The following is a 21,695-nucleotide window of genomic DNA, read 5'->3' as shown; positions in this document are numbered from 1 at the left end:
AAGCAATCTGGTGAGAGGTATTGAAGATTTTAAAGATGTATATAATAATGTCTCATCTTTCCAAACAATGATCAAAAAAACGTAACTACTTTATGTGTCTATCTGTCTATCCATCTGTCTGTCTAGGTGTATCTCTGTATGGGGAAAATAAAAAGATACGTACTAGGTTGTTGAGATGTGGGGCGGGGGTAGAAGTGGAGAAGACTTAGGGTAACCCAGAAAAAGCAAAAGAAAAAAAGGCTGTGGTTGATCAATAAAGCACGTGCATATTCACACTGGTGCATCTAGGAAAAACTGTGTGAATATACATGGAATATTTTAAAAACTATTTAGCAAATATAATGGGGGAAAAGTTGCCATTTAATATAGCAGTGTAAACTTTTAGGTTGCCCGGGAATGAGGTGGATGTAGAGGCCTGTGTGTAGAGAACTTTGCGTCTTACTGAGAAACATAAAGAAGGCTGGACAGAGGCATTGCGTGTTCCCAGGAGGAGACTCGATACTGCAACACTGTCTGCTCTCAAATTATTTTTCCCTGGATTGCAGCTCCCGTAGGATTCTTATGCTGCAATTTGATGAAATATTCTGTATTTCATGAAAGAGAAACAGCCCATTTTGGGGGAGCACAACAGGCGCACAACAGTAAGCAGTACAGCATGGCAGTGGTGCAAGGCTGGGTGGTGGGTGGGTGACCAACTGTCCCAGTTTGCCCGGGACTGAGGGTGCCCAGGGGCTGCCAGCGCTAAAACTGATACAGTCCTGAGCACACTGGGGTGAGTGGTCGGCGTAGCCGTGGGAAAGAGCGGGCAGCTCAGAAGAGCAAACGTTCACAGGGAACAGAGGATCACACATCAAGGGGCCAAGGAAGGACTCTGTAAGAGGTGGTGCTCAGAGGAATGGTAACTATTTGGAAAAGAGCAAATCAGACCCCCCTCATACCATATTCCAAAAGAAATCCCGTATGGTTTGGTGAATTAGATATACATAAAAAGTGAAAATGTGAAACAGTGAGAATTTCCATAGGTAAACATTTCTGCCATTCTGATGTAGGAAAGAACGTTCTAAGAATAAATCCAGCAGAAGATACCACAGAACAAAACACTGATCCATTCGAATATAGAGTTTATTTTTCATATACATCAGGAAACAGCACACACAAATGAGAAAGGGAGATTATAAATTGGAAGGAGGATTTGCAAAAATGAATGCTAGGCAAAACCCGCCTCAGCCAGAGGAGCCCAGGGAGCCCTGGCGGCTAACCGTGCGGTGCATCCTGGGTGGGACCCTGGGACGAGGGACTTAGGTGGGAACAAGGAAACAGAGTGACGTGTGGACTGCAGCTCGCAATAGCGCGTCAGTACTGGTTCACTACTACCGGCAAACGTACCATCCCACGGAAGGTGTTCACAGCGGGGAAACTGGGTGTGGGGCATGTGACAGCGCTCTCTACTATCTCCCAACTTTTCTGCAACTCCAGAGCTGTTCTAAAATCAAAGTTTATTAAACATATTCCTGATAAAACTGGCTAATATCTATACTATATAACTATATAAAACCTAATAGACAATATATTATATATAACATATATTATATATAACATATATGCATATGTACACACATAACATATAATACATATACCGCAATGTATAACATAATGTAATATATAACTATACAACATAGAAATTAGAAAAATGAACATGTCTAAAGAAACATGGACAAAGCACATAAATAAGGAAATAAGTGGAGATGAGCAGCACTCGGGGCCCCTCGTGGTCAGCTTCACGGTCTGTGCGTACTCTGAGGCTGTTCAAACATATGGAAGAAGAGTGTGGCATCAAGGGCGCAGGTTTTGCAGACACATCTCAATTCAAGTCGAAGCACCATCAGCGGCCGTGTGATTTGGGGCGAATCACTTCACATTCTTTCTAAGGCCCAGTCTCTCGTCTGTAAAATAATGCCAATAACACATGTAATCCATAGGGGTTTTGTGAAAATCAAATGGGATTATTCAAGTCTTTAGCACAGTGCCTGGCAGATAGCTTAGTAAATAGCAACTCACACTAACTTACAGATGAGAAAATGGGAGCAGAGAGAGGACCAGTAACTTACCCAAGGTCACACAGCTGGTGAGTCGTGAGCTGGGACTCAGACACAGAACGCTTGACTTCACATCCCACGTTGGTAACCACAACTCAAGTCTTCGCTCTTATTGATGCAGTTCCGCTGCTGCTGCATAATGACCTGGGAAAATGCTCATGGGAAAACGCTGAGTAAAAAAAGTACATACAAAATTATATGTACTGTATCAATCTGATTTTCCCCTGAAATTTTTGTATGTGTACTAAACATGCATAGATGAAAGACTGGAAGGAAATAGGCCAACATATTGAAAGGATGATCTTTGAGTAAAGCGTTGAGCACACAGGAGACGCTGTGTTCTCCTGTGGTCACTTGTGCTGGTGTTCTGGTGACTCACCTAAGTGCCTTGGGTGTGAAGGCAGCTGTGTTCTTCCTGCTCAGGACTCACTTCCTGAGCTGAGCATTCGCATCGCACTCCATCTGTCCGGGAACACTCTCCCCACTGCTTCTGTGAAGGTGACTTTTTTCCCTTAGCTCTCTGTGTCTCTTTCCCTCTCTTTCCTATTTCTGTTTCTCTCTCTGTGCTGTGTTCTGTGTCCGTATTCCATTTCACCACTTTTCTCCTTAGCTGTGCTCAATCTGCGGTTTAACCTGTCCATTGAGTTTTTAATATGAAACATTTTTTTATTTCTGGAATTCTCTTTCAAAACTACTTGGTCTTTTTAAAAACAAAAGTCTGTTCTTTCCTCCTGTTTTCACCACGCCTTTAATCGTTTTAACACGGCCGTTTTTAGCCTGTGGGTCAGGTGATTCTACCGTCTGAAGGGCTGGCATCGAATGCGGCTGCTGGTTCTCACAGGGGCTTGTGGTGGTGCTCTTGTGTGCTCTGTGAGTTTTTCTTGTGCATCGTGCTCAGGGCGGCTTTTCCTGTGGGGATCCTGCGGGAAAGATGTCTCTCTGGAGCCGTCTTTGTTGCTTCTGGCGGGATTCAAGGGAGACCAACAGCGAGGGGTCCTTCATGCTGACTTTGACCTGGAGGATCACTGGACCTTGCAGGAGAGACACATCCTGAGGCCCAGGCCCGCGTGCAAGCAGGCTTGGAGCTCCCCGTCCTCATGGGGGACCTTTCCCTCCGACTCCCCAGGCCCAGGCTGTCTCCACGCTCCTGAGCCGGTTCTCGTCTAGCTCGCCCTCACTGAAGCTGTGGGCCTGTGAAGGCTCCGACTTTCTGCAGGGGTCTCGATTCCAACCCCCGGCCCTACTGAGGTCCAAGGCTCTGTCTCCTGCCTCCACGTGGCCACCAGAACCTAAGCACCTCACTAGGGAGATGACCAAGCCACCGCGGCACAGCCTCAGAGCTGCTGAACTCCACCTCCGCTAAATGCTGTGGGCGTGGACCCCTAGGAGTTTCTTCAGTTACTTGCAAACTCAGCTGTATGTTTAACAGGCTGCTGTTTTTTAATCCTTATTTCTAAGTGTGTCGCCCTGTGGGAGGACCTGCAGGTGATTTTGGCCCCCATGTTACTGGCAATGGACCCCAAAGATTATTTTTAAGGGAAAACAGTCTTAGGTGTCAGGCAACATTGACCTAGACATTGTTTTCTTTTAGAAGGTCATCCTGTTTCTTTCATAGGAGCATGTCAGTGGATTTTTTTCTGCCCTATTTCTTCATCTTTAAATAGTTTTTCTTGCCTAAAAACGAAAACAAAACTGTCAGCCTTCCAGTTACCTGTGCTCTGCTGTCTCCTGTGTTTTATTTTTATCCTAATCACGGCACATTTGGCAGGAAACCAAGTTTCTTGCCAGCTTCTTGCAAAGGACTCTAGTGAGGGTGAGGACAGGGATCCATCTCATATGTGTGCTTGTAGATACACTATAAATGGGTCTTTTTTTTAATTTCTTTTTTGCCAATGAAGATTCACCCTAATCTAACATCTGTTGCCAAGCTTCCTCTTTTTGCTTGAGGAATATTAGCCCTGAGCTAACATCTGTGCCAGTCTTCCTCTATTTCGTATGTGGGTCGCCACCACAGCATGGCTGACGAGTGGTGTGGGTCTACACCCAGCATCCAAACCCCTGAGCCTGGGCTGCTGAAGCAGAGCACGTGGAACTTCAACCACTCGGCCATGGGTGTGGCCCCTGTGAGTCATTTATAAAATGAGGAAAATGACCAGAGTAATGATTCCTAAGTTTTTTTATTAAGATTATGATAGTTAACAACCTTGTGAAATTTCAGTTGTGCATTATTGTTAGTCATGTTGTAGGTACACCACTTCACCCTTAGTGCCCTCCCCCCACCCCCCCTTTCCCCTGGTAACCACCGATCAGTTCTCTTTGTCTTTATGTTAACTACCACCTATAAGTGGAGTCATACAGAGTTCGTCCTTCTCTGTCTGGCTTATTTCACTCCACATAATACTCTCAAGGTCTATCCATGTTGTTGTGAATGGGACGACTTTGTTCTTTTTTATGGCTGAATAGTATTCCATTGTATATATATATATATCATATCTTCTTTATCCAGCCATCAGTTGCTTGGCACTTAGGTTGGTTCCATGACTTGGCTATTGTGAATAATGCTGCGGTGAACATAGGGGTGAATGGGACTTTTGGAATTGCTGATTTCAAGTTCTTTGGATAGATACCCAGTAGTGGCATGGCTGGGTCATAAGGTATTTCTATTCTTAACTTTTTGAGAAATCTCCATAATGTTTTCCATAGTGGCTGCACCCGTTTGCATTCCCACCAAAAGTATATGAGGGTTCCTTTTTCTCCACAGCCTCTGCAACATTTGTCACTCTTGGTTTTGGATATTCTAACAGGTGTAAGGTGATATCTTAGTGTAGTTTTGATTTTCATTTCCCTGATCTTCCTGCCTTTACAACAGAAGTAAATATTCAAATGATGGTTATTTCTTGCTATTAACCCATGACCTATGTTAATTACCCATGCTTTATAAATGCTCCTTGTTTATAGATTGTTTCATTAGGTTAGTTAAAAAGTAACTAGGGAGAAAATAATGAAAGGTGAACTGAAGTCAAATGCAGACTTTCAACTTTAGGATGTCACCTCCACTAAAAAGCCTTGTTCATTCCAACAGGTGTACTTCAGAATCCCACTAACTCTGAATCTTTCTGAAAAGATTTCAGCTTCTATTTAACTGTCTTTTAACATCACAAAGGTTTTAAAAAATTAAAACCAGATTAATCTGGTATTACTGATATTAAATGATTTTTCCAAATTTTTATTCTCCTCTTTTGCTTATACATTACTTGTACTTTCACAAAGTACTGGAATAACTTTCAATTTCACTTTATTAATGAGTAGAAACTGTTTAGTGTTGAGAATAAGTAGTAAAAGTTCCCTATCATACACTGAGGGATTATCCAAATTTGGATCTCTGCCTTCAGAGAATATATTTCCTCAATGCAGTACTTCTTAGAATTTTTATTTTTTAAAGAGATATTTTAAGAAAAGAACTCGAATTTCTTGCTAAAAGTAGGTATATTTAATAATACAAAGAAAATTGGTTAGTATATTTCTCTATAAATGTGTATGCATGCACAAAAATTGAAAGTTATTATGTGTTCAAACATAACTTTTTATCTTTATCAAAAGTAGAGGTTCATTCTAGAAAATATACAAAACAGAGGGAAGAGTAAAGGGGAAAAATCCTACACATATAGAGCATGTTCATTTCTTAGTTTATTGTTACTTCTATAAAAATAAGATATTGCAAACTATTTTAAATCAAGCTTTTCCCCTTCAGCAATATCTGGTGAAGATCTCTAAACGTTATCTGGTGTAGAGCTAATTTATCATTTTCAAATATTTGAAACACAAAAATTTGTGCTATTCCTTATTGATTAATAGTCACTTTGATTCTAGTCACTTTGACTGCAATATTTCAAAAATATACTTATAATTTATCTTTATATATATTCATTTTATTTCTAGCAGACAGTTCTTAAGAAAAGAATTGACGGAATGAAAGATGTATAAATATTTAATTTTCACAGAAGTTGCTCCTCTATTTTTCTTGGAACACATTGTGCATTTTCAACTTTTTAATTCAGGCTTCTTAGATTTTTATATCTGGTTATATTTTTGGTTTAATTATTACAGTTCTTTCCTTAAAAGGTGCCAATAATGTGCATGCTGATATCCCTTTGCCAGTTTACCATTTTCTTTCTACTCATGTTAATATTTTGTTCATTTCACCTTAATTGTGTATGCTCTCCTTGGCTCTACTATTCAAGCACTTGCCTTATTTTCATTAGTGATTATTCTGTTACTCATACTTCTGATTTGACCTTCCTTTCTGTGATGGCCTTATTTTACCCTTCAACATTTGTTCTTGAATTATTCTATTTCATTTTGTTATTCCTTTCCTAGATTTTTTCTGTGAGCCACTCATTCGCTTCTATAAAGATAATTGCTTCATTATTATTTTTTTTAAATTCACAATAATATGCAGCCATACTTCCTTTGTGGCAAGATCTTTAAGGCAGTGTTCTCTCTTTGACATATATTAATGGTTTATTCATCCTTTTCTTACCTACTTTATATGTACATATATATAATATATATTAACACACATATATATATTAATTTGTTTTATTTTTAGTTGTCATTCTTCTTTCTAAAAGTTTCTGTCTTCCTGGAATATTCAGAAAGTTCATATGGGGAGCAGCAAGATAAATATTCCTAATTCCCATGACACAGTTTTGTCTTTATGAATTAGAGTCTATTTAACATTTTTCCTCTGAAAAAAAGCAGATATCACTGAAGAATATCTCACCAAACAATATGCCCTTTCTGATATATATATATATATATATTTTCAAACAAGCCTAAACTAAGGCTGTTCTTTTAAATGAATCTTAAAGGTCATCATTTTCATCATTGCAGTGGCTGTTCTTCCTGAAGTTTTCATAATTTTTCAACTAGTTTCCAATAAAATGTTGCTTTCAACACCTTTCTCATGATAAAATTGATGCTAGGTTAATAATTTTCAACATAGTACTATGCATCAAATTTAGATATATAGGACAGACCTGATGGCACAGCGGTGAAGTTCACACGTTCCGCTTTGGCAGCCCGGGGTTCACCGGTTGGGATCCTGGGTGTGGACGTGGCACTGCTTGGCAAGCCACGCTGTGGTAGGCGTCCCACATATAAAGTAGAAGAAGATGGGCATGGATGTTAGCTCAGGGCCAGTCTTCATCAGCAAAAAGAGGAGGATTAGTAGCAGATGTTAGCACATCTGCCTCAAAACTAATAATAAATTTATATGTATATATTTTCATTCATGTGTAATATATATATTTGTCTGTTAGGTATATATATAAAGTGTGTATGTACGCATATATATGTGTGTGTAGGTGTGTGGTGCATAGTGTGTATGTGGATACCTACATACATATGCACACAGTACTCTGGGGTACATATTTAATGTTAGTAAGTTTCCTTTGTAGGAAAATTTTAAAAAATGAATATATGGGTACATCTCATTATTTATTTACCCTTGTAAAATGCTCATTTGTATTGCTTCTAAGAACTGAATTGGATTTTACTATGTTCTTTTTGTTGGCAATAGCTCTGTGCTTGTCTAGCTCAAGTATATTTACTAACCATTTAATCTCAGGTTTTGGATTATTTGATGTACCTTAATACTGATGACATATACTCTTATGAGAGGAAAAAAAGAATAATAAAATCTACCACAAATGTACAAGAATTCTTTTCAGATTCTGTGTAAAGAAAGTCCATGGCAATATGTTATTTTTCACAATTGAAAGAGTAACCAGATATATAAGCATTTGGTGAATATACGTTCACTAACGTAAAGGAGAAGCTGAAGAGGAAAATACAAATACTACGAAAATGACCTAGGAATAAGTCAGTATTGAGTGATAACAAGTTCAAAATAAAATTTGATTTTTAGGTCAAGAAAAGCAAGCAACTAGAAAACATTTTTCGATATAGAGTAGAGGAGATTGTCAGGGTTTAAATCTAGTTTTAGAGAAGTGTTCCTGAAAACAGCCAACTAATATGAATTCCTATAGGGGAAAGATAATAAATGGGCTGATAGTGGGACAATATACATATCTATATACATATATATATATTAGTAAATACAAGAGAAAAATAGGATTGCATTTGAAGAAAAGATATGTGATTGGTTACACTTTTTTGCTAGTCTTTTTTTATGCTGTCTACTTTGAAAATATATAAAGACAAAGCTGGCTATTTGAATAAAATAAATATTCACCCGAGTTTCCTTACTCAAGCTACTTATTACTAAGTATTCATCTCTATTATCTCTAACATTCCTCCACTGAAACACATCTCACAGATATAAAAGAGTGGTTATCACTGTTTCTGGGGGATACTGGTGTCAAGTTTTTCTAATTCTAACCAAAACCCAAGTGTGTGAACATCTTTATGCAGGCCCATTCCAGCGTCACCAGGGAAACATCACGCCATCAGTGAGATAATGAGCTGATAATAAAGATAGCAGTTGAATAATAGATCTAACACAACATAGAGATACAGAGCCAAGAGGTGATTTGAGGGAAAGAGCAATGACAACAACCAAAACACAACATCAGTCATGTGCAGTGATGGAACAAATTGTACACTATTCTAACAGCAAGATATGATGTTTGAATATTGCTGGCCTTGGTACTGATTCGTGATGTTCCCTGCATGATATAAAATAGAGTTCTTATTACCCCTTTGGCCTTCTGTCTTGAACTTTCAAGTTTTAGGAGCCAAATAAAGCAAAGGAATTATATTATATGATGTAACCTGTCTGTAGATCCCAAGTCACTTCTCTTTGCATGTGTGGAGAGTGTAAACTTTGAATAGCTGAAGCATGTTCAGGAGAACAGAACAACTTTATTAGATCAATCACAATCCATGATAATTCTTTTGTGTGTATCACAGTAGGTATATTTTATTATAGTAACATAGTGCTCAAGTTAGCCTAGCTAAAACACTAATGGAATATATTGGCCGTGTTAGTGAAAAATATGAAGTAAGGTTGGCTTCGGGCTTGTTTTGTTTCAACAGTTAAAGTATGTCATCGTTATCTTGTTTGTTTCCACCTCTCTCTTTTACTAGCTGACATTTCGTCTGAAGACTGACTTACCGTTATGATTACAAGATGTCTGCCAAGAGTTCCCAGATCTTCATTATTCTGTAATGAACTAAAGAGTAAGATTGCCAGATGAAATTCAGAGCACCCAGTTAAATTTGAATTTCTGATGAACAGCATTTTTTTTTTTTGGTCTAAGTATGTCTTATGAAAAATTATTCATTGTTTATCTAAAATTCAAATTTAACTGGTCATCCTGTATTTTACTTGCTAAACCTGGCAATCTTACTAAGGGAAGAAATACAGCTTTGCTTTGGGAAACTCTTAAAAACTGAGGAAACTTCTTTTCAGAAGTTCTCTCAAAATATCTTCTCATGTTTCATTTTCTCAACTTTGTCATGCATCATGCCTGAATAAGTAATGATTCTCAGGAGATGAGATTTTGAATGTTTTGTTTAGACTGAGCTGCATGTTGCACTACATTTCCGGAGAAGTACAACCATAATACCCTAAAATTTGGGGTGGTTGTGAAGAGTAGGATACTAGCTAACTGTTGAGGAAGTGACAGCAAGAGTTATATTTCAAAATATAATGGCAGAGGCAATGTAACATAATTTTAAATAACACGGAATTTGAAGCCACACTGTGTGGATCTTCTGTGTGTTAGCAATGTAACCTCGGGCAAGCTGCTTAACTAACCCTCCGTGCATCAGTTACTTCACTTTTGAAACTGGCCTTATAATAGTATCTACTTCATGATAGTTTTTATTTAACGTATATAAAGTACTTAAACAGTAGTTTGCCTATAGAAAATCTTTATCTTATGATAATCAGCATAAGGAAAACACACCTCAAAATGACATTTTGGAAAATCTACAAATGAATTATCATTAAGTCATGAATGTCCTAATTTAGACCGAGTGGAAGAGTACCCTTAAAACTTATTTTTACTGATGTTTCTTGAGCATTTTGTGGGAAGAAAATTTATTGGAGCTGTGGACATCAATTTAGATACTTATTGAAGTTTAGCTAGTACCCAATTGTGTAATTTTCTTATTGTAGCAACAACAGTTAATATGAGATCTATCTACTTAATAAATTGTCGTGTGTACAATACAGTATTGTTAACCATGATCGCCATGTTGTAGAGCAAATCTCTAGAACGTCTTCATCTTGTGTAACGAAAACTTTACACCTATTGAATAACAGCTCCAATTTCCCCCTCCCCCAACCTCTGGCAACTACCATTCTTCTCTCTGCTTCTTTGAGTTTGACTATTTTAGATAACTCATGTAAGTGGAATAATGTACTTACTTGTTCTTCTGTGGCTGGTTTATTTCACTTAGCATAATGTCCTCCAGGATCATCCCTTTTGTCCCATATGGCAGCATTTCCTTCTTTTTTAAGGCTGAAAAATATTCCATTGTGTGTATATGCCACGTTTTCTTAATCCATTCATCCATTGATGGGCATTCATGTTGCTTCCATATCTTGGGTGTTATGAATAATGCTGCAATCACACAATCACACAAGAGTCCAGGTATCCCTCTGAGATCCTGATTTCAATTCTTTTGGACATATACCCAGAAATGGGATTTCCGGATCACACGGTAGTTCTATTTTTAATCTTTTGAGGACCCACCACACTCGTTTCCATGGTGGCTGTCCCATTTCTATTCTCACCAAGAGTGTACAAGGGTTACAATTTCTCCACATCCTTGCCAACACACTAAAACAGTATGGTATTGGCATGAAGATAGACATATAGACCAATAGAACAGAAAAGAGAGCCCACATGGGTAATAAGAATACACAATGGGGAAAGGATAGTTTTTTCAACAAATGCTGGCAGGAACACTGGACATCTATATGAAAAAGAACGAAATTGGAACCTTAACTTTCACAATACACAAAAATCAACTCAAAATGGATCGAAGACTTAAACAAAAATCTTGGAGCTGTAAAACTAGAAGAAAACACGGGGGGAAAGCTTCTTGACATTTGGCTTAGCAATTACTTTTTGGATATGAAATCAAAAAGCAAAAACAGATGTGGGGCTATATCAAACTAAAAAGCTTCTGCACAGCAAAGTTAATAGCCAACAAAATGAAAGGCAAGCTATAGAATGTGAGAAAATATTTGCAAACTATATATCTGATAAAGGATTAATATCCAAAATATATAAGGAGCTCCTATAACTCAGTAGCAATAATAATAAAAACAATATTCTCACTAAAAGTGGGCAAAGGACTTGAATAGACATTTATCCAAAAAAGACATACAAATGGGCAACAGGTATCTGAAAACGTGCTCAATGTCACTAAGCATCAGAGAAAGGCAAATTAAAACCACAATGAGGGGCCGGCCCGGTGGTGCAGCAGTTAAGTGCACACATTCCACTTCAGCGGCCTGGGGTTCACTGGCTCGGATCCCGGGTGCGGACATGGCACTGCTTGGCAAAGCCATGCTGTGTAGGTGTCCCACATATAAAGTAGGGGAAGATGGGCACGGATGTTAGCTCAGGGCCAGTCTTCCTCAGCAAAAAAGAGGAGGGTTGGCAGTGGATGTTAGCTCAGGGCTAATCTTCCTGGAAAAAAAAACCACAATGAAATATCACCAGACACCTGTAAAAATGTGACTATTAAAAAAAGTCATTGTTTCATAATTTCTGTAAATAATAAGACTAAATTATTCGTAGCTTTATGTCATAACTTCATCTTCACAAGTTCCTTACCATAATTGTTCAGTAGCCACATATATTTGCATATTCTCACAGACTAAGATCCAGTTGAAAATTAGAGACTATCAAAGGAACAAAATGGAAGTATACTAATCAAACCTTATATTGATGCAATCTCTATCATCTTATCATATGTATTGGTAGCAGAGAAAGAGAGTTCCATGCATATTCTTATTCCACTTTTCCTCGTAAGAACCGCATAATATAGTAATTAGGTATCTAGTGAAATCTGAAAATTTATTCGGCATTCTGACATTGTCTTAGTCCATTCAGGTCACTATAACAAAATGCCATAAACTGAGCAGCTTATAACCAACAGAAATTTATTTCTCACAGTTCTGGGTGCCAGGAAGTCCAAGATGAAGGAGTTGGCAATTCGGGGTTTTGTGAGGGCCCAGCTCCTTCGATGGCTGTTTTCTTGCTGTGACCTCACGTGGTGGAGCATGCTGGTGCCTCTTTGATGAGGGCACTAAGTGCATTGCTAACTACTTCTGAAAGCCGGCACCTCCAAATACCCTCACAGTGAGGATTAAGTTTCAACATATGAATTTTGGGGCAACATAAACAGAAAGTCCACAGCAGATATTAAGAAAAAGTTTAGTGTCTTCATTTCTTTCTAACTAATCTGTTATTTGCTGTGAATTCTCTACACGTAAGTAGTTTTCTGTAGCAGGCATAGGATGGGAGTTTTGGGGGACTTTGAAAGAGTCAACAGAATCCACTGGATTTATTTTAATGTTTTATACACAATCTCTGCTTGGAAAATGCAAGGAAATTTCGGTGTTTTTCCTATGTGTTCCCTTTACCTGGTCCTGTGTTCATGGAGTGGAAGAGTTGAAAAAGGCTGTTAAGATAGAAAGAGAATGTGGCAATGAAGAAAACGGAGAATCTTCAGACTGTTAAGATAGAAAGAGAATGTGGCAATGAAGAAAATAGAGAATCTTCAGATGCATAAGGTGGCCTCTAGGTTCTCCTGGGCTGGTGTACTCCAAAGAGGGTTTGGCTCAATCCCATCCCTGGGTGTGCAGCTGGTAGATGTGTCTCATGTTTACGGCTTCCTTATGTTGGATCTCATCTCTTTTTACATTAATTTAGGCTGGTAGTCCTTATTAGCAATCTTTGCTGCTGCCTCATCATCCCTTGGCCCTTATCTCTCAATGTCTGCCAGGTTCTGCACTTGGATTCTTGCCTGGGTTGCCTTCGGCCTCCATTTCAACAGTGACTTTTACCTTTTGAGCCCTAGCACATTTATTGAGGTCTTCTTGGCTCTCAGTATGGTTACGTCTATTGACTCTAAAAAGCACGTGGAGATTTCTGGGTCTCACTATGCTGAAAGGAGATGAAAGATATTCAAGAGTGTCAGCTAATCCCTCTTCCCAGATAACAAAGCTGATCCTCTCTCTTTTCTTTACTGGAACCCACCGACATGGGAGAAGAGCATTGTGTGGAGTATCTCCTTCATAAATCTCAGATATCCAGTGTCTGAAGACATATAAAATACTTTTATTACAGGTTTGAAATTTGCACAAGTCAGATTAAGACATCTGCCTAGATTCTTGCTTTTATATATGTGGCTTACTTCCATAAAATCCTGGGACCAGGACAGGTGGTGTTTCCTTCTTTTCTTTCACTGTCTGGTTGGGAATTCCCTTATGCTAAACTCTGTCTATGATCAGGTCCTCAAAGCTTAGCTCTTGATACGATAAACGCAAAGAATAGGAATCTAGGAAATAATTTTTTTCTAAGCTTTATATTCAAAAGCTAAGTAATTTTCTATTCTTCACTATCTTGCAAAAAAATCCATTCATGCATATAATTAATGAATTCTTTAAGATATTTAAGAACACAAAGGATGAGTTCAATGTTAATTTGTATATACGTATATACCTATATACATATATATGTGTATTTCAAGATATTTCCTTTGGTACATTAATATGTAGAGAGAGCAGAATTCTCAGCTGCTACATATTTTTGGGGGGAACATGATCACGTTTAAAGAAAACTTGTCAAAAATGTTAAAAAAGGGAAAAAATGTTGTAGAAGCTTGCTAGTGGCAAATAAACGGAGGCAATCCGTAAGGGAAAGGCTCCCTCATGCAATATCCCTAATGATCACTTTGCTGGGCTTTACAAGAGTGATTCTTTTTAGGAGAAAATTCCCACAAATTTTGTTAGAATCTTAAAGTAACTGAAAAAACAGTTTTACAAATTCTGCTCTAAATTGCTTAATCTTCTAGCTCCTTGCCAAGGGGTAATTTGGGGGAAATAGCTATGGGATATCCATATTGGAATATCCATATTTTGTACCCCTTATCTGAAAGATGGTAAAGCATTTGCCTATAAAAATAAAGGAGGAACTTAGAATTATAAGGAAAAAAACCCTTAGCCACCATCTCTGTCAAATATGATATACTATGTTCTATATTTGAGATTTTCTTAGCCAAGTAGAATTTTAATTTTGATTTTTGCATGAGAAGGCTTCTTTTCAAGTACTAGTTATACCACTTATTATTAGAGACAAGTCACTTACTCTTTCTGAGTCTCAATACCTGTGTCTCTGAAATGGCTCAGGTGGACAGTATATGAGACACATGGAAACAATGTTTTATTTTTGGAACACAAATACCCAGTGTATGTATTAACATTAAGGATATACTCATCTGAAAAAAATCTGTTTTGTGAGCGTTTGTAGAGACTTCTATAGAGAGAAGAGGTGTTAGATATTTTTAATTGGTAAATAAACAAGCTACTGAGCTCTATTTTATAAAAGAAACAGAATAGTAAATATAAATGACAAGACTTTTATCCAGATTAGAATACAAAAATATTATTATTTGACAGAGTAAATTTAGCATCACTTTATTTTCCTTACAGTGGAATTGGATTTTAACAGACGTGGGTATATTGGATGTATATGACATGGAGTATCTTAAAGGTGATGACATTTTAAATGGTTTTCCAAAGTGGAAAATAATTTTAAAAAGAAAAAGCAAAGACATAATTTATTTTCTGTACCAGATGAAGCAAGTGCATAGTGTACAGTTTTTTTTCAAGATGACTTAAAAGAGTATGTTTGCTATATTTAATTTTTTGTCACTAGATGGCATACTATATGTAAAAATAAAGAACTTATGACAGTAATGAGATTAAATTAATGGCAAATAAACGCAATTGTGTAAATTGTCAGAGAATACCGTTTAGTTCAAGTAACAAGAACCCCTTTAAAATTAAAATTCATTATGTAAGGCTTTATCTCAAGGTTATTTTTGTCGCAATAATTTAATGATAATCATGTGTAAATCTAAATTTTCATTTTTAAGCACCAATATGGATATAGTATACAAAAATCATTATATTCCAGTGTAGAGTAAACTTGGAAGACTGTTACATTGAAATAAATATCAAATGAATGAAAATAATTTTGTTTTAAAAAACCTCAATTTAATAAAGGGGGAAACATTTATGTGCAACATATAGTGAATGCTGAAATTATTTCAGTCATTCACGTGTTATGTATTTTAATAATGCTACTAGAAAGATAATGTTTTCAATCTAATTTACTCTAACCTACATTAAGTTTGCTGGCATTGTCATGAAAGAGAAAGACGTGAGACCTAGTATTTTCATTATTACTGCTGCATACAAACTACCCTAAATGCGAAGTTTTTTAAAACAACAAATTCTTTGCTCTTGAGTTTTTAGTTTTTTTATTTGAGTAGTGTTCAGCCAGAACAGCATATCTCTAATCTATGTGAAACAACTTAATTGGGGCTAGAAGATATCCAGTAATTCATCGTGGCTGATTGTTGGCTGGAAACTCAGCCGGGACTATCAACTAAGGCTTAAATTTTCTTCCACATGGTTATCTGGGCTTTTTTCCACTTCATAGCAGGATAGATATCAAGAGAGAGGACACAGAACTTGACAGTCTTCTAAGAAATTAGGGCTGAAACCAGCACAGAGTCACTTCCGCTATGTTCTATGAAACACTCACAGTTCTGGTTACACAGTTCAGATTCAAGGGGGTAGAGAAACAGACTACAGGTTTCTGAGGGGAGTGACAAAGAATTTATAGTTCTCTTTAATCTGCAATAGTCTACCCTCTATCCATAATTATTTACATAACACTCACCTTTAAAATACCCTATAAGACATAAAGCTTTATCTCATTAGTCATCATACTCAAATCTGGAGTATTTTCATTTGTTTCAGGAGATGCAGATGTGGGGGTTGTTTTTAGATGTGGTTTCTATTGGTCTAAAAAAAACATGAAGTAACATGAAAAGTTTTGTGCCCTCCATATACCCAAATAAAATGACAGATATAGGAAAAAGGTAATGGGCACTTTCATTCAAAAAGGAGGAGAATGGGAGGCAGAGAGAAATCATTAGTTCGTAGCGATTCTGAAATCTCTGGGTGTGTATTGCCAGTTGCTTGATTAGCGCTCAGTGCCGCACTCTGGGAATGGTTTTCTATGGCTCTTCGTTTCCCTCTCTAAGTTCTTGGCTCTGCCCTTTGCCATTAGAAATATTCCAAAGTTGCAGCTGCATAGCTTTCTCAGTCTGGGTCACGGTTCTGGGAAGTTAAGGGCGTAGAGACCACTCTTTGTTTTAAACTCTCTCTGTCCCTTTCAGTTCAAGTGGATTAATCTTTTGAAAATTTGTGAGTTTCTTTTCTGCAATTTATATTCAATTCAATGAGACGAAGTGTGAGACAAGCCCAGATTTCTTTCTAAGGAAGGCCCTTCTCTACCCTACATCATGTTTTAGGCTGCCATTGGACAACACTCTTCTGCTGCTCAGAAGCTCTTCATCTAGCTGCATGGGTCTGTGAGACAGGGCCATAAATCTTTCTGAGGTCTTAGCAAAGGGTCTTACAAGATCCACCGTTGACATTTTTGACTCAGAGACCACTTTACTGGATTTAAAGTCCCACTGAGTTGAATCTTTTACCTGAAGCCTTTTATTACTTTGGTAACTTATTGTTGTTTAAAGACTTGGAATGAGAAAGTTTTATTTTCAAACACAGTCCTGCTCTTTTATTTTTCCTTTAAATTCCACCTGAAGACTGAGAGTTCATTTTGGCTCTTCTCAAAGCTTTGTACTTTTTCATAAGAAGCTCAGAGAAGTCAGCTAGTAGCTGCAGCATTCTTCCTGGAAACCTTGTAGGCCATATCTGTGAGTTAATTAGATACCATTTCTATTTTCCAGAACATCTCAAGCAACAGTACTGGCAAATGTTATTTCACGTTCCTCTTATATTCAATAGCAAGATCACTGTCCTTCCAGCTTTCACCAATAGTGTCCTTGGGAGCTTTCCCCACCACTCCATTTCAAAGCTAATTCCACAAGTTTTAGATTTTTGTTCCAGTAGAACACCATCTCAAGAACTAGTGATACTAGTAGCACCACGTATACTATTTATAAAATAATGTCACATATCTTTCCTTATAAATAAGCTTTTTTTATTTTGGAATACTTCAAGAATTACAGAAAAGTTGCAGGATAGTTCAGTGAGTTCCCAAATACTCCATACTCAATTTCTTCCACTGTTAACGTCTTACAGTGCCATGGAACAATTGCAAAAACAAAGAAACTGGCATCGGTACATTAGTATTAACTAACTCTAGACTTTATTTGGATGTCACTAGTTTTCCCATTAATTTTCTCTTTTTGTTCCAGATTCAAATGTAGGGTACCACATTATAGTTAGTTCTCAATATCTTCCCAGTCTGTGAAAGTTTCTTAGTCTTTCCTAATCTTCTGTGACTTTGACAGTGTTTAGAAACATTGACCAATTATGTAGAATGTACCCAGCTGGGGATTGTCTGATTTTTTCTTTTTTTTTTTTATGGTTAGACTAGTATATGGTTTTTGGAAAAAATAACACACAGTACTCTTCTCATTACATCATATTGGGTGCTACATGATATCAACAAGATTTCATTGGGGATTTTAACCTTCATCACTTAGTTAAGGTAGTGTTTGCCAAGTTCATCCACGCGAAAATTACTAATCGACCTTTCTATGGTATATTCTTTGGAAGCAAGTCACTACGTGTAGCCCTCCCTCAAGCAGGGCCTAGAAGGTGATTAACTTCTACCTCCTGAAAGAGGAGATGTATCCACATATTAATGTGGTTCTTCTGTCAGGAAGATTTGCTGCTTCTCCTCATGTATTTATTTATTTAATCATTTATTTATGTTAGTATGGACTCATGAATATGTATTTTCTATTTTTGGTTATAATCCAATACTGCATTATTTATTCATTCCTCAAATTGACCCAGCTTTGTTTACCGGGTGCTCTTTCAGGTTGGCTAATGTGTTCTTTTAACATACCCTATTCTTCTGAATTTTTTAATAAACTTATTACAATTTTAGGATAGATGTAGATTTACAGAAAATTTGTCAACATGGTGTAGAGAACTCACATACACCCCACATCTAGTTTTCCTATTATTTATATCTTACATTAGCATGGTATATATGTCACAATTAATAAACCAATAGTGGTATATAATTAACCAAAGTCCACACTTTATTCATATTCCCTTAGTTTTTCTCTAATGTCCTTTTTCTGTTACAAGATTCCATCCATTTAGTTGTCATATCGCTGTAGTCACATCACATTTAGTTGCAGACTGTGACAGTTTACAGAATATCCTTGAGAGCTTTGAGTAATACTGGTCAGATATTTTGAAAAATATCTCCTAGAATTTTTCTGATATAATTCTCATTTTTTGACTAAGGTAATAGGGTAATGGGTTTTGGGGAGGCCAACCACAGAGGTAAATTGCCATTCTCTTCATATCATATCAAAAGTATGTCTTACGACTATTGATCTTAACCTTGAACACTTGACTAAGAGAGTGTTGGTTAGGTTTCTATACTGTAAAGTTACTGTTTTCCCCCTTTTCTGTACTGTACTCTTTGAAGTAAGTCACTGTAATCAGCCCACACTGAAGGAGCGGAGAGTTATGCCCTCCTTCCTGGAGGAGGAAGTATTTATAGAAATTATTTGGATTCCTCTCCAATGGGGATCTATCTATTCTCTCCCACTAATTTATTTATTCAATCATTTATTTGTATCACTATGCACCAATGGATATTTATTTTGTACTTTAGATTATAATCCAATAATGCATTATTTATGTGGTTGTTCAAATTGTGCCAATTTGTTATTTCAGTTAGCTCCTGTGTCCCTTTGACATATTCCTTCATTTTGTTGTTTTGTGAGTTCTTCCTTACTTTCTGGCACTATAAGATGTTCCAGACTCTCGTCACTTTTGTTTATGAAAAGTCAAGTCTGATTTAAGACTTTGATCTCAAATTCAATTTACATTTCATATCTTTCCCAGTCTCAAATGCAGACTTAAAACATCCCTCTAGTTTAATGGCGATAGTGATTTGGGAGATAAAAGGCAAAACCTGATTTTGTGACACTTTTTAGTCCCATCCTCCTTAAGGTCAATCTCCTTTGGTGCTGGAGGTAAAGAGCGGGAGGAAACATGAACATCTCACGGAAACTGCCATTGAACATGGCAGAGTAATATCCCTGTTCCAATTTAGGCCAGATGGCCGTCTTATATTTGCTGCTGGTGTTCTATACTGTTTGGGGAATGTAAACACTTCACAGGAGCCACAGACACAGATACTAGTGAAATCCACTTTTACAATCTCCAATTAAATTACAATGGAGTGGGCCCTTTGGTTTTGTTCTTGTTTGTATGACAATAGTTACATCTCTCACCTTTAGCAATCTTCCAGTACATTGAGATTTTTAAACATCTTATATTTCATATTATTGGAACTCAACATCACATTACCATGTAAAATACTCTCTTATACGTATTTGCATGTAGCTCCATAACAATATGCAACAATCGAAACAACTATCAGAACTTGTAACCAAAGAAGTGTATATAGTGAAAATTAAGCAACATTATCATCCTTTCTTCATTAAGTTTCACTAATATAGAGAATCTGAGGCTTCTTTCACGGCTATAAGTTAAGGACGAATTCCTCATCCTACATATTGATAAAACAATTGATGAGAAATATTTTACGCTGTCATAGAGTAAGAATAGAAGTCACAGTAACAGGCATAACAACTATGTATAAATAATTATGTCATTATGTCAAAATATAGGAAATATTTATATCAAAGTTGCGATGAAACAGAATTTGGTTCAACTTAGTTAAAAATGTAAATATTAACTATATTCCAAATAGAATGTTATTACTTGGAATCTCATCATAAAGAAAATATATCTTACAGTCTAGGAATTCCGTCCAGTAGAAGCACCAAAGATGATGATAAATATATACAATTCTGATTAAAATTTATGTAAGTGAGATGAAATAGTAAGATTTGTAATTTGTGAAAATGAACCATATTTCTAAGCATTCTCACCCATTCCAAGGACAGGAATGTCAGCATGCCTTGTGAAGGGCCTGGAAAAGAGGAGAGGGGGGGAGGGAGATTGGCCACAAAGGATTTGACTGTTTCTCTTTCCCACACTCACTGTAGCACCTTTTTAAAAAACACAGATTGTTTAGATGTTCAGTACACTTGAAATATTTATGTGGGCTAGGGACAATTTGAATTCTAGTTTGGAAGGCATTTGAGTGTGGAACCTTGGAGTAAAGCAAGTGATAATTAGTGAAGAGAAGAAAGAGGTGGACATTTTCAGCAGAGCATGCGGCATATGAACAGATCTTGAGTCAGGGAATGTGGAACGTCAGAGACATAGCTAACACACACACCTCCTTCATGTCTGTCTTTCTGCTTCAGCCTCACCCTGGCAGGCACTTGTAATATAAAATAGGAGAAATATTATTAATAAAGAGAATTCTTTACCATATGGATGTACTTTGAAGAAGAATATAAAAATACCTAGTGCCTTCCTAAAATTAAGCAAGAAAATTTTGTTTTCTTTGTATGCTTGTTATAGTTCTCAGAGAAGGAGATGTTGGCAGGGTGGTGACAGGAGGAAGAATGAGAGAAGTACAAAAATGTAAGGAGCAAGCAGGGTCAGGGCACTACTTACCACTCCTTGTTAAGTAAAAACTGAACAGTAATTGAAGAAAATAGTAATAGCAGGGGCAGTAGTAGCAGTATAAGTAATGATAAGAAAAACAGAAATAACAATGACTTCTTTTCATTATTTATATGTTTTAGACGTTTTCAATAGACGACCTCACTCTAATAAACTCTATTGAACACCACTCTATTGAACACCACCAACCCTATCAACACGCTGAGGTGGGTGATAATAGTGTCTACGTTTTACTGTAAATTTAGGTTTAGAGAAGTTATTGTCTTACTTAATGTTAAACACCTAACAAACGGTGGAAATGAAAAAAGAACCAAGGGACTGAGTAAATGGTTGGAACCGTCCTCACTGCGACCTGCATTACTATTACTATTAAGATTTTCTTTCTTTAATTGGTCTGCTCTATTTTTCTGGTAATGGACTCCAGGTCTCCAACTTCTCTCCCCTCCTTCTCTCTTAATTCCATCCAATCAGGCTCTTGACCTCTCATCACTCCAACGAATCTGATTTCATCAATGTCACTCATGATATACAGCTTCTTAAATTTAGTGATCTATTTGCATCCTGGTTTTATTTGATTTATTAGAAGCATCTGACACAACTCCTTTCTCCTTCTTCTACTTTTTTCACTTGACTTTCAGGACTGAATACTCTGTGGGATTTTCTCCCCTATCGTTAGAGTTGCTTCTCGGTTTCTGTGGCTGCATCCTCTTCTC

The 21,695-nt window shown here is 37.0% G+C and overlaps 1 protein-coding gene across 9 annotated transcripts in view; it reads left to right on the top strand.

Annotated features, from left to right (window-relative positions):
• Positions 1 to 21,695, top strand: part of LOC139045286 (protein phosphatase 1L-like) — a 359,044-nt gene that overhangs the window by 44,423 nt on the left and 292,926 nt on the right. The window contains exon 2 of one of the 9 annotated variants that reach the window (XM_070509698.1): positions 21,105 to 21,188. The exons of the other annotated variants lie outside the window; for them this stretch is intronic. Coding sequence (XP_070365799.1) covers positions 21,105 to 21,188 — 84 coding nt within the window. The remainder of the gene's footprint in view (positions 1 to 21,104; positions 21,189 to 21,695) is intronic. 9 annotated transcript variants of the gene reach the window in all.

The sequence above is a fragment of the Equus asinus genome, chromosome 5, assembly GCF_041296235.1.
Source record: "Equus asinus isolate D_3611 breed Donkey chromosome 5, EquAss-T2T_v2, whole genome shotgun sequence".
In the NCBI taxonomy this organism is placed as follows: domain Eukaryota; kingdom Metazoa; phylum Chordata; class Mammalia; order Perissodactyla; family Equidae; genus Equus; species Equus asinus.
The sequence above is the reverse complement of the archived record's forward strand: the minus strand, read 5'-3'. Positions and strand labels throughout refer to the sequence as shown.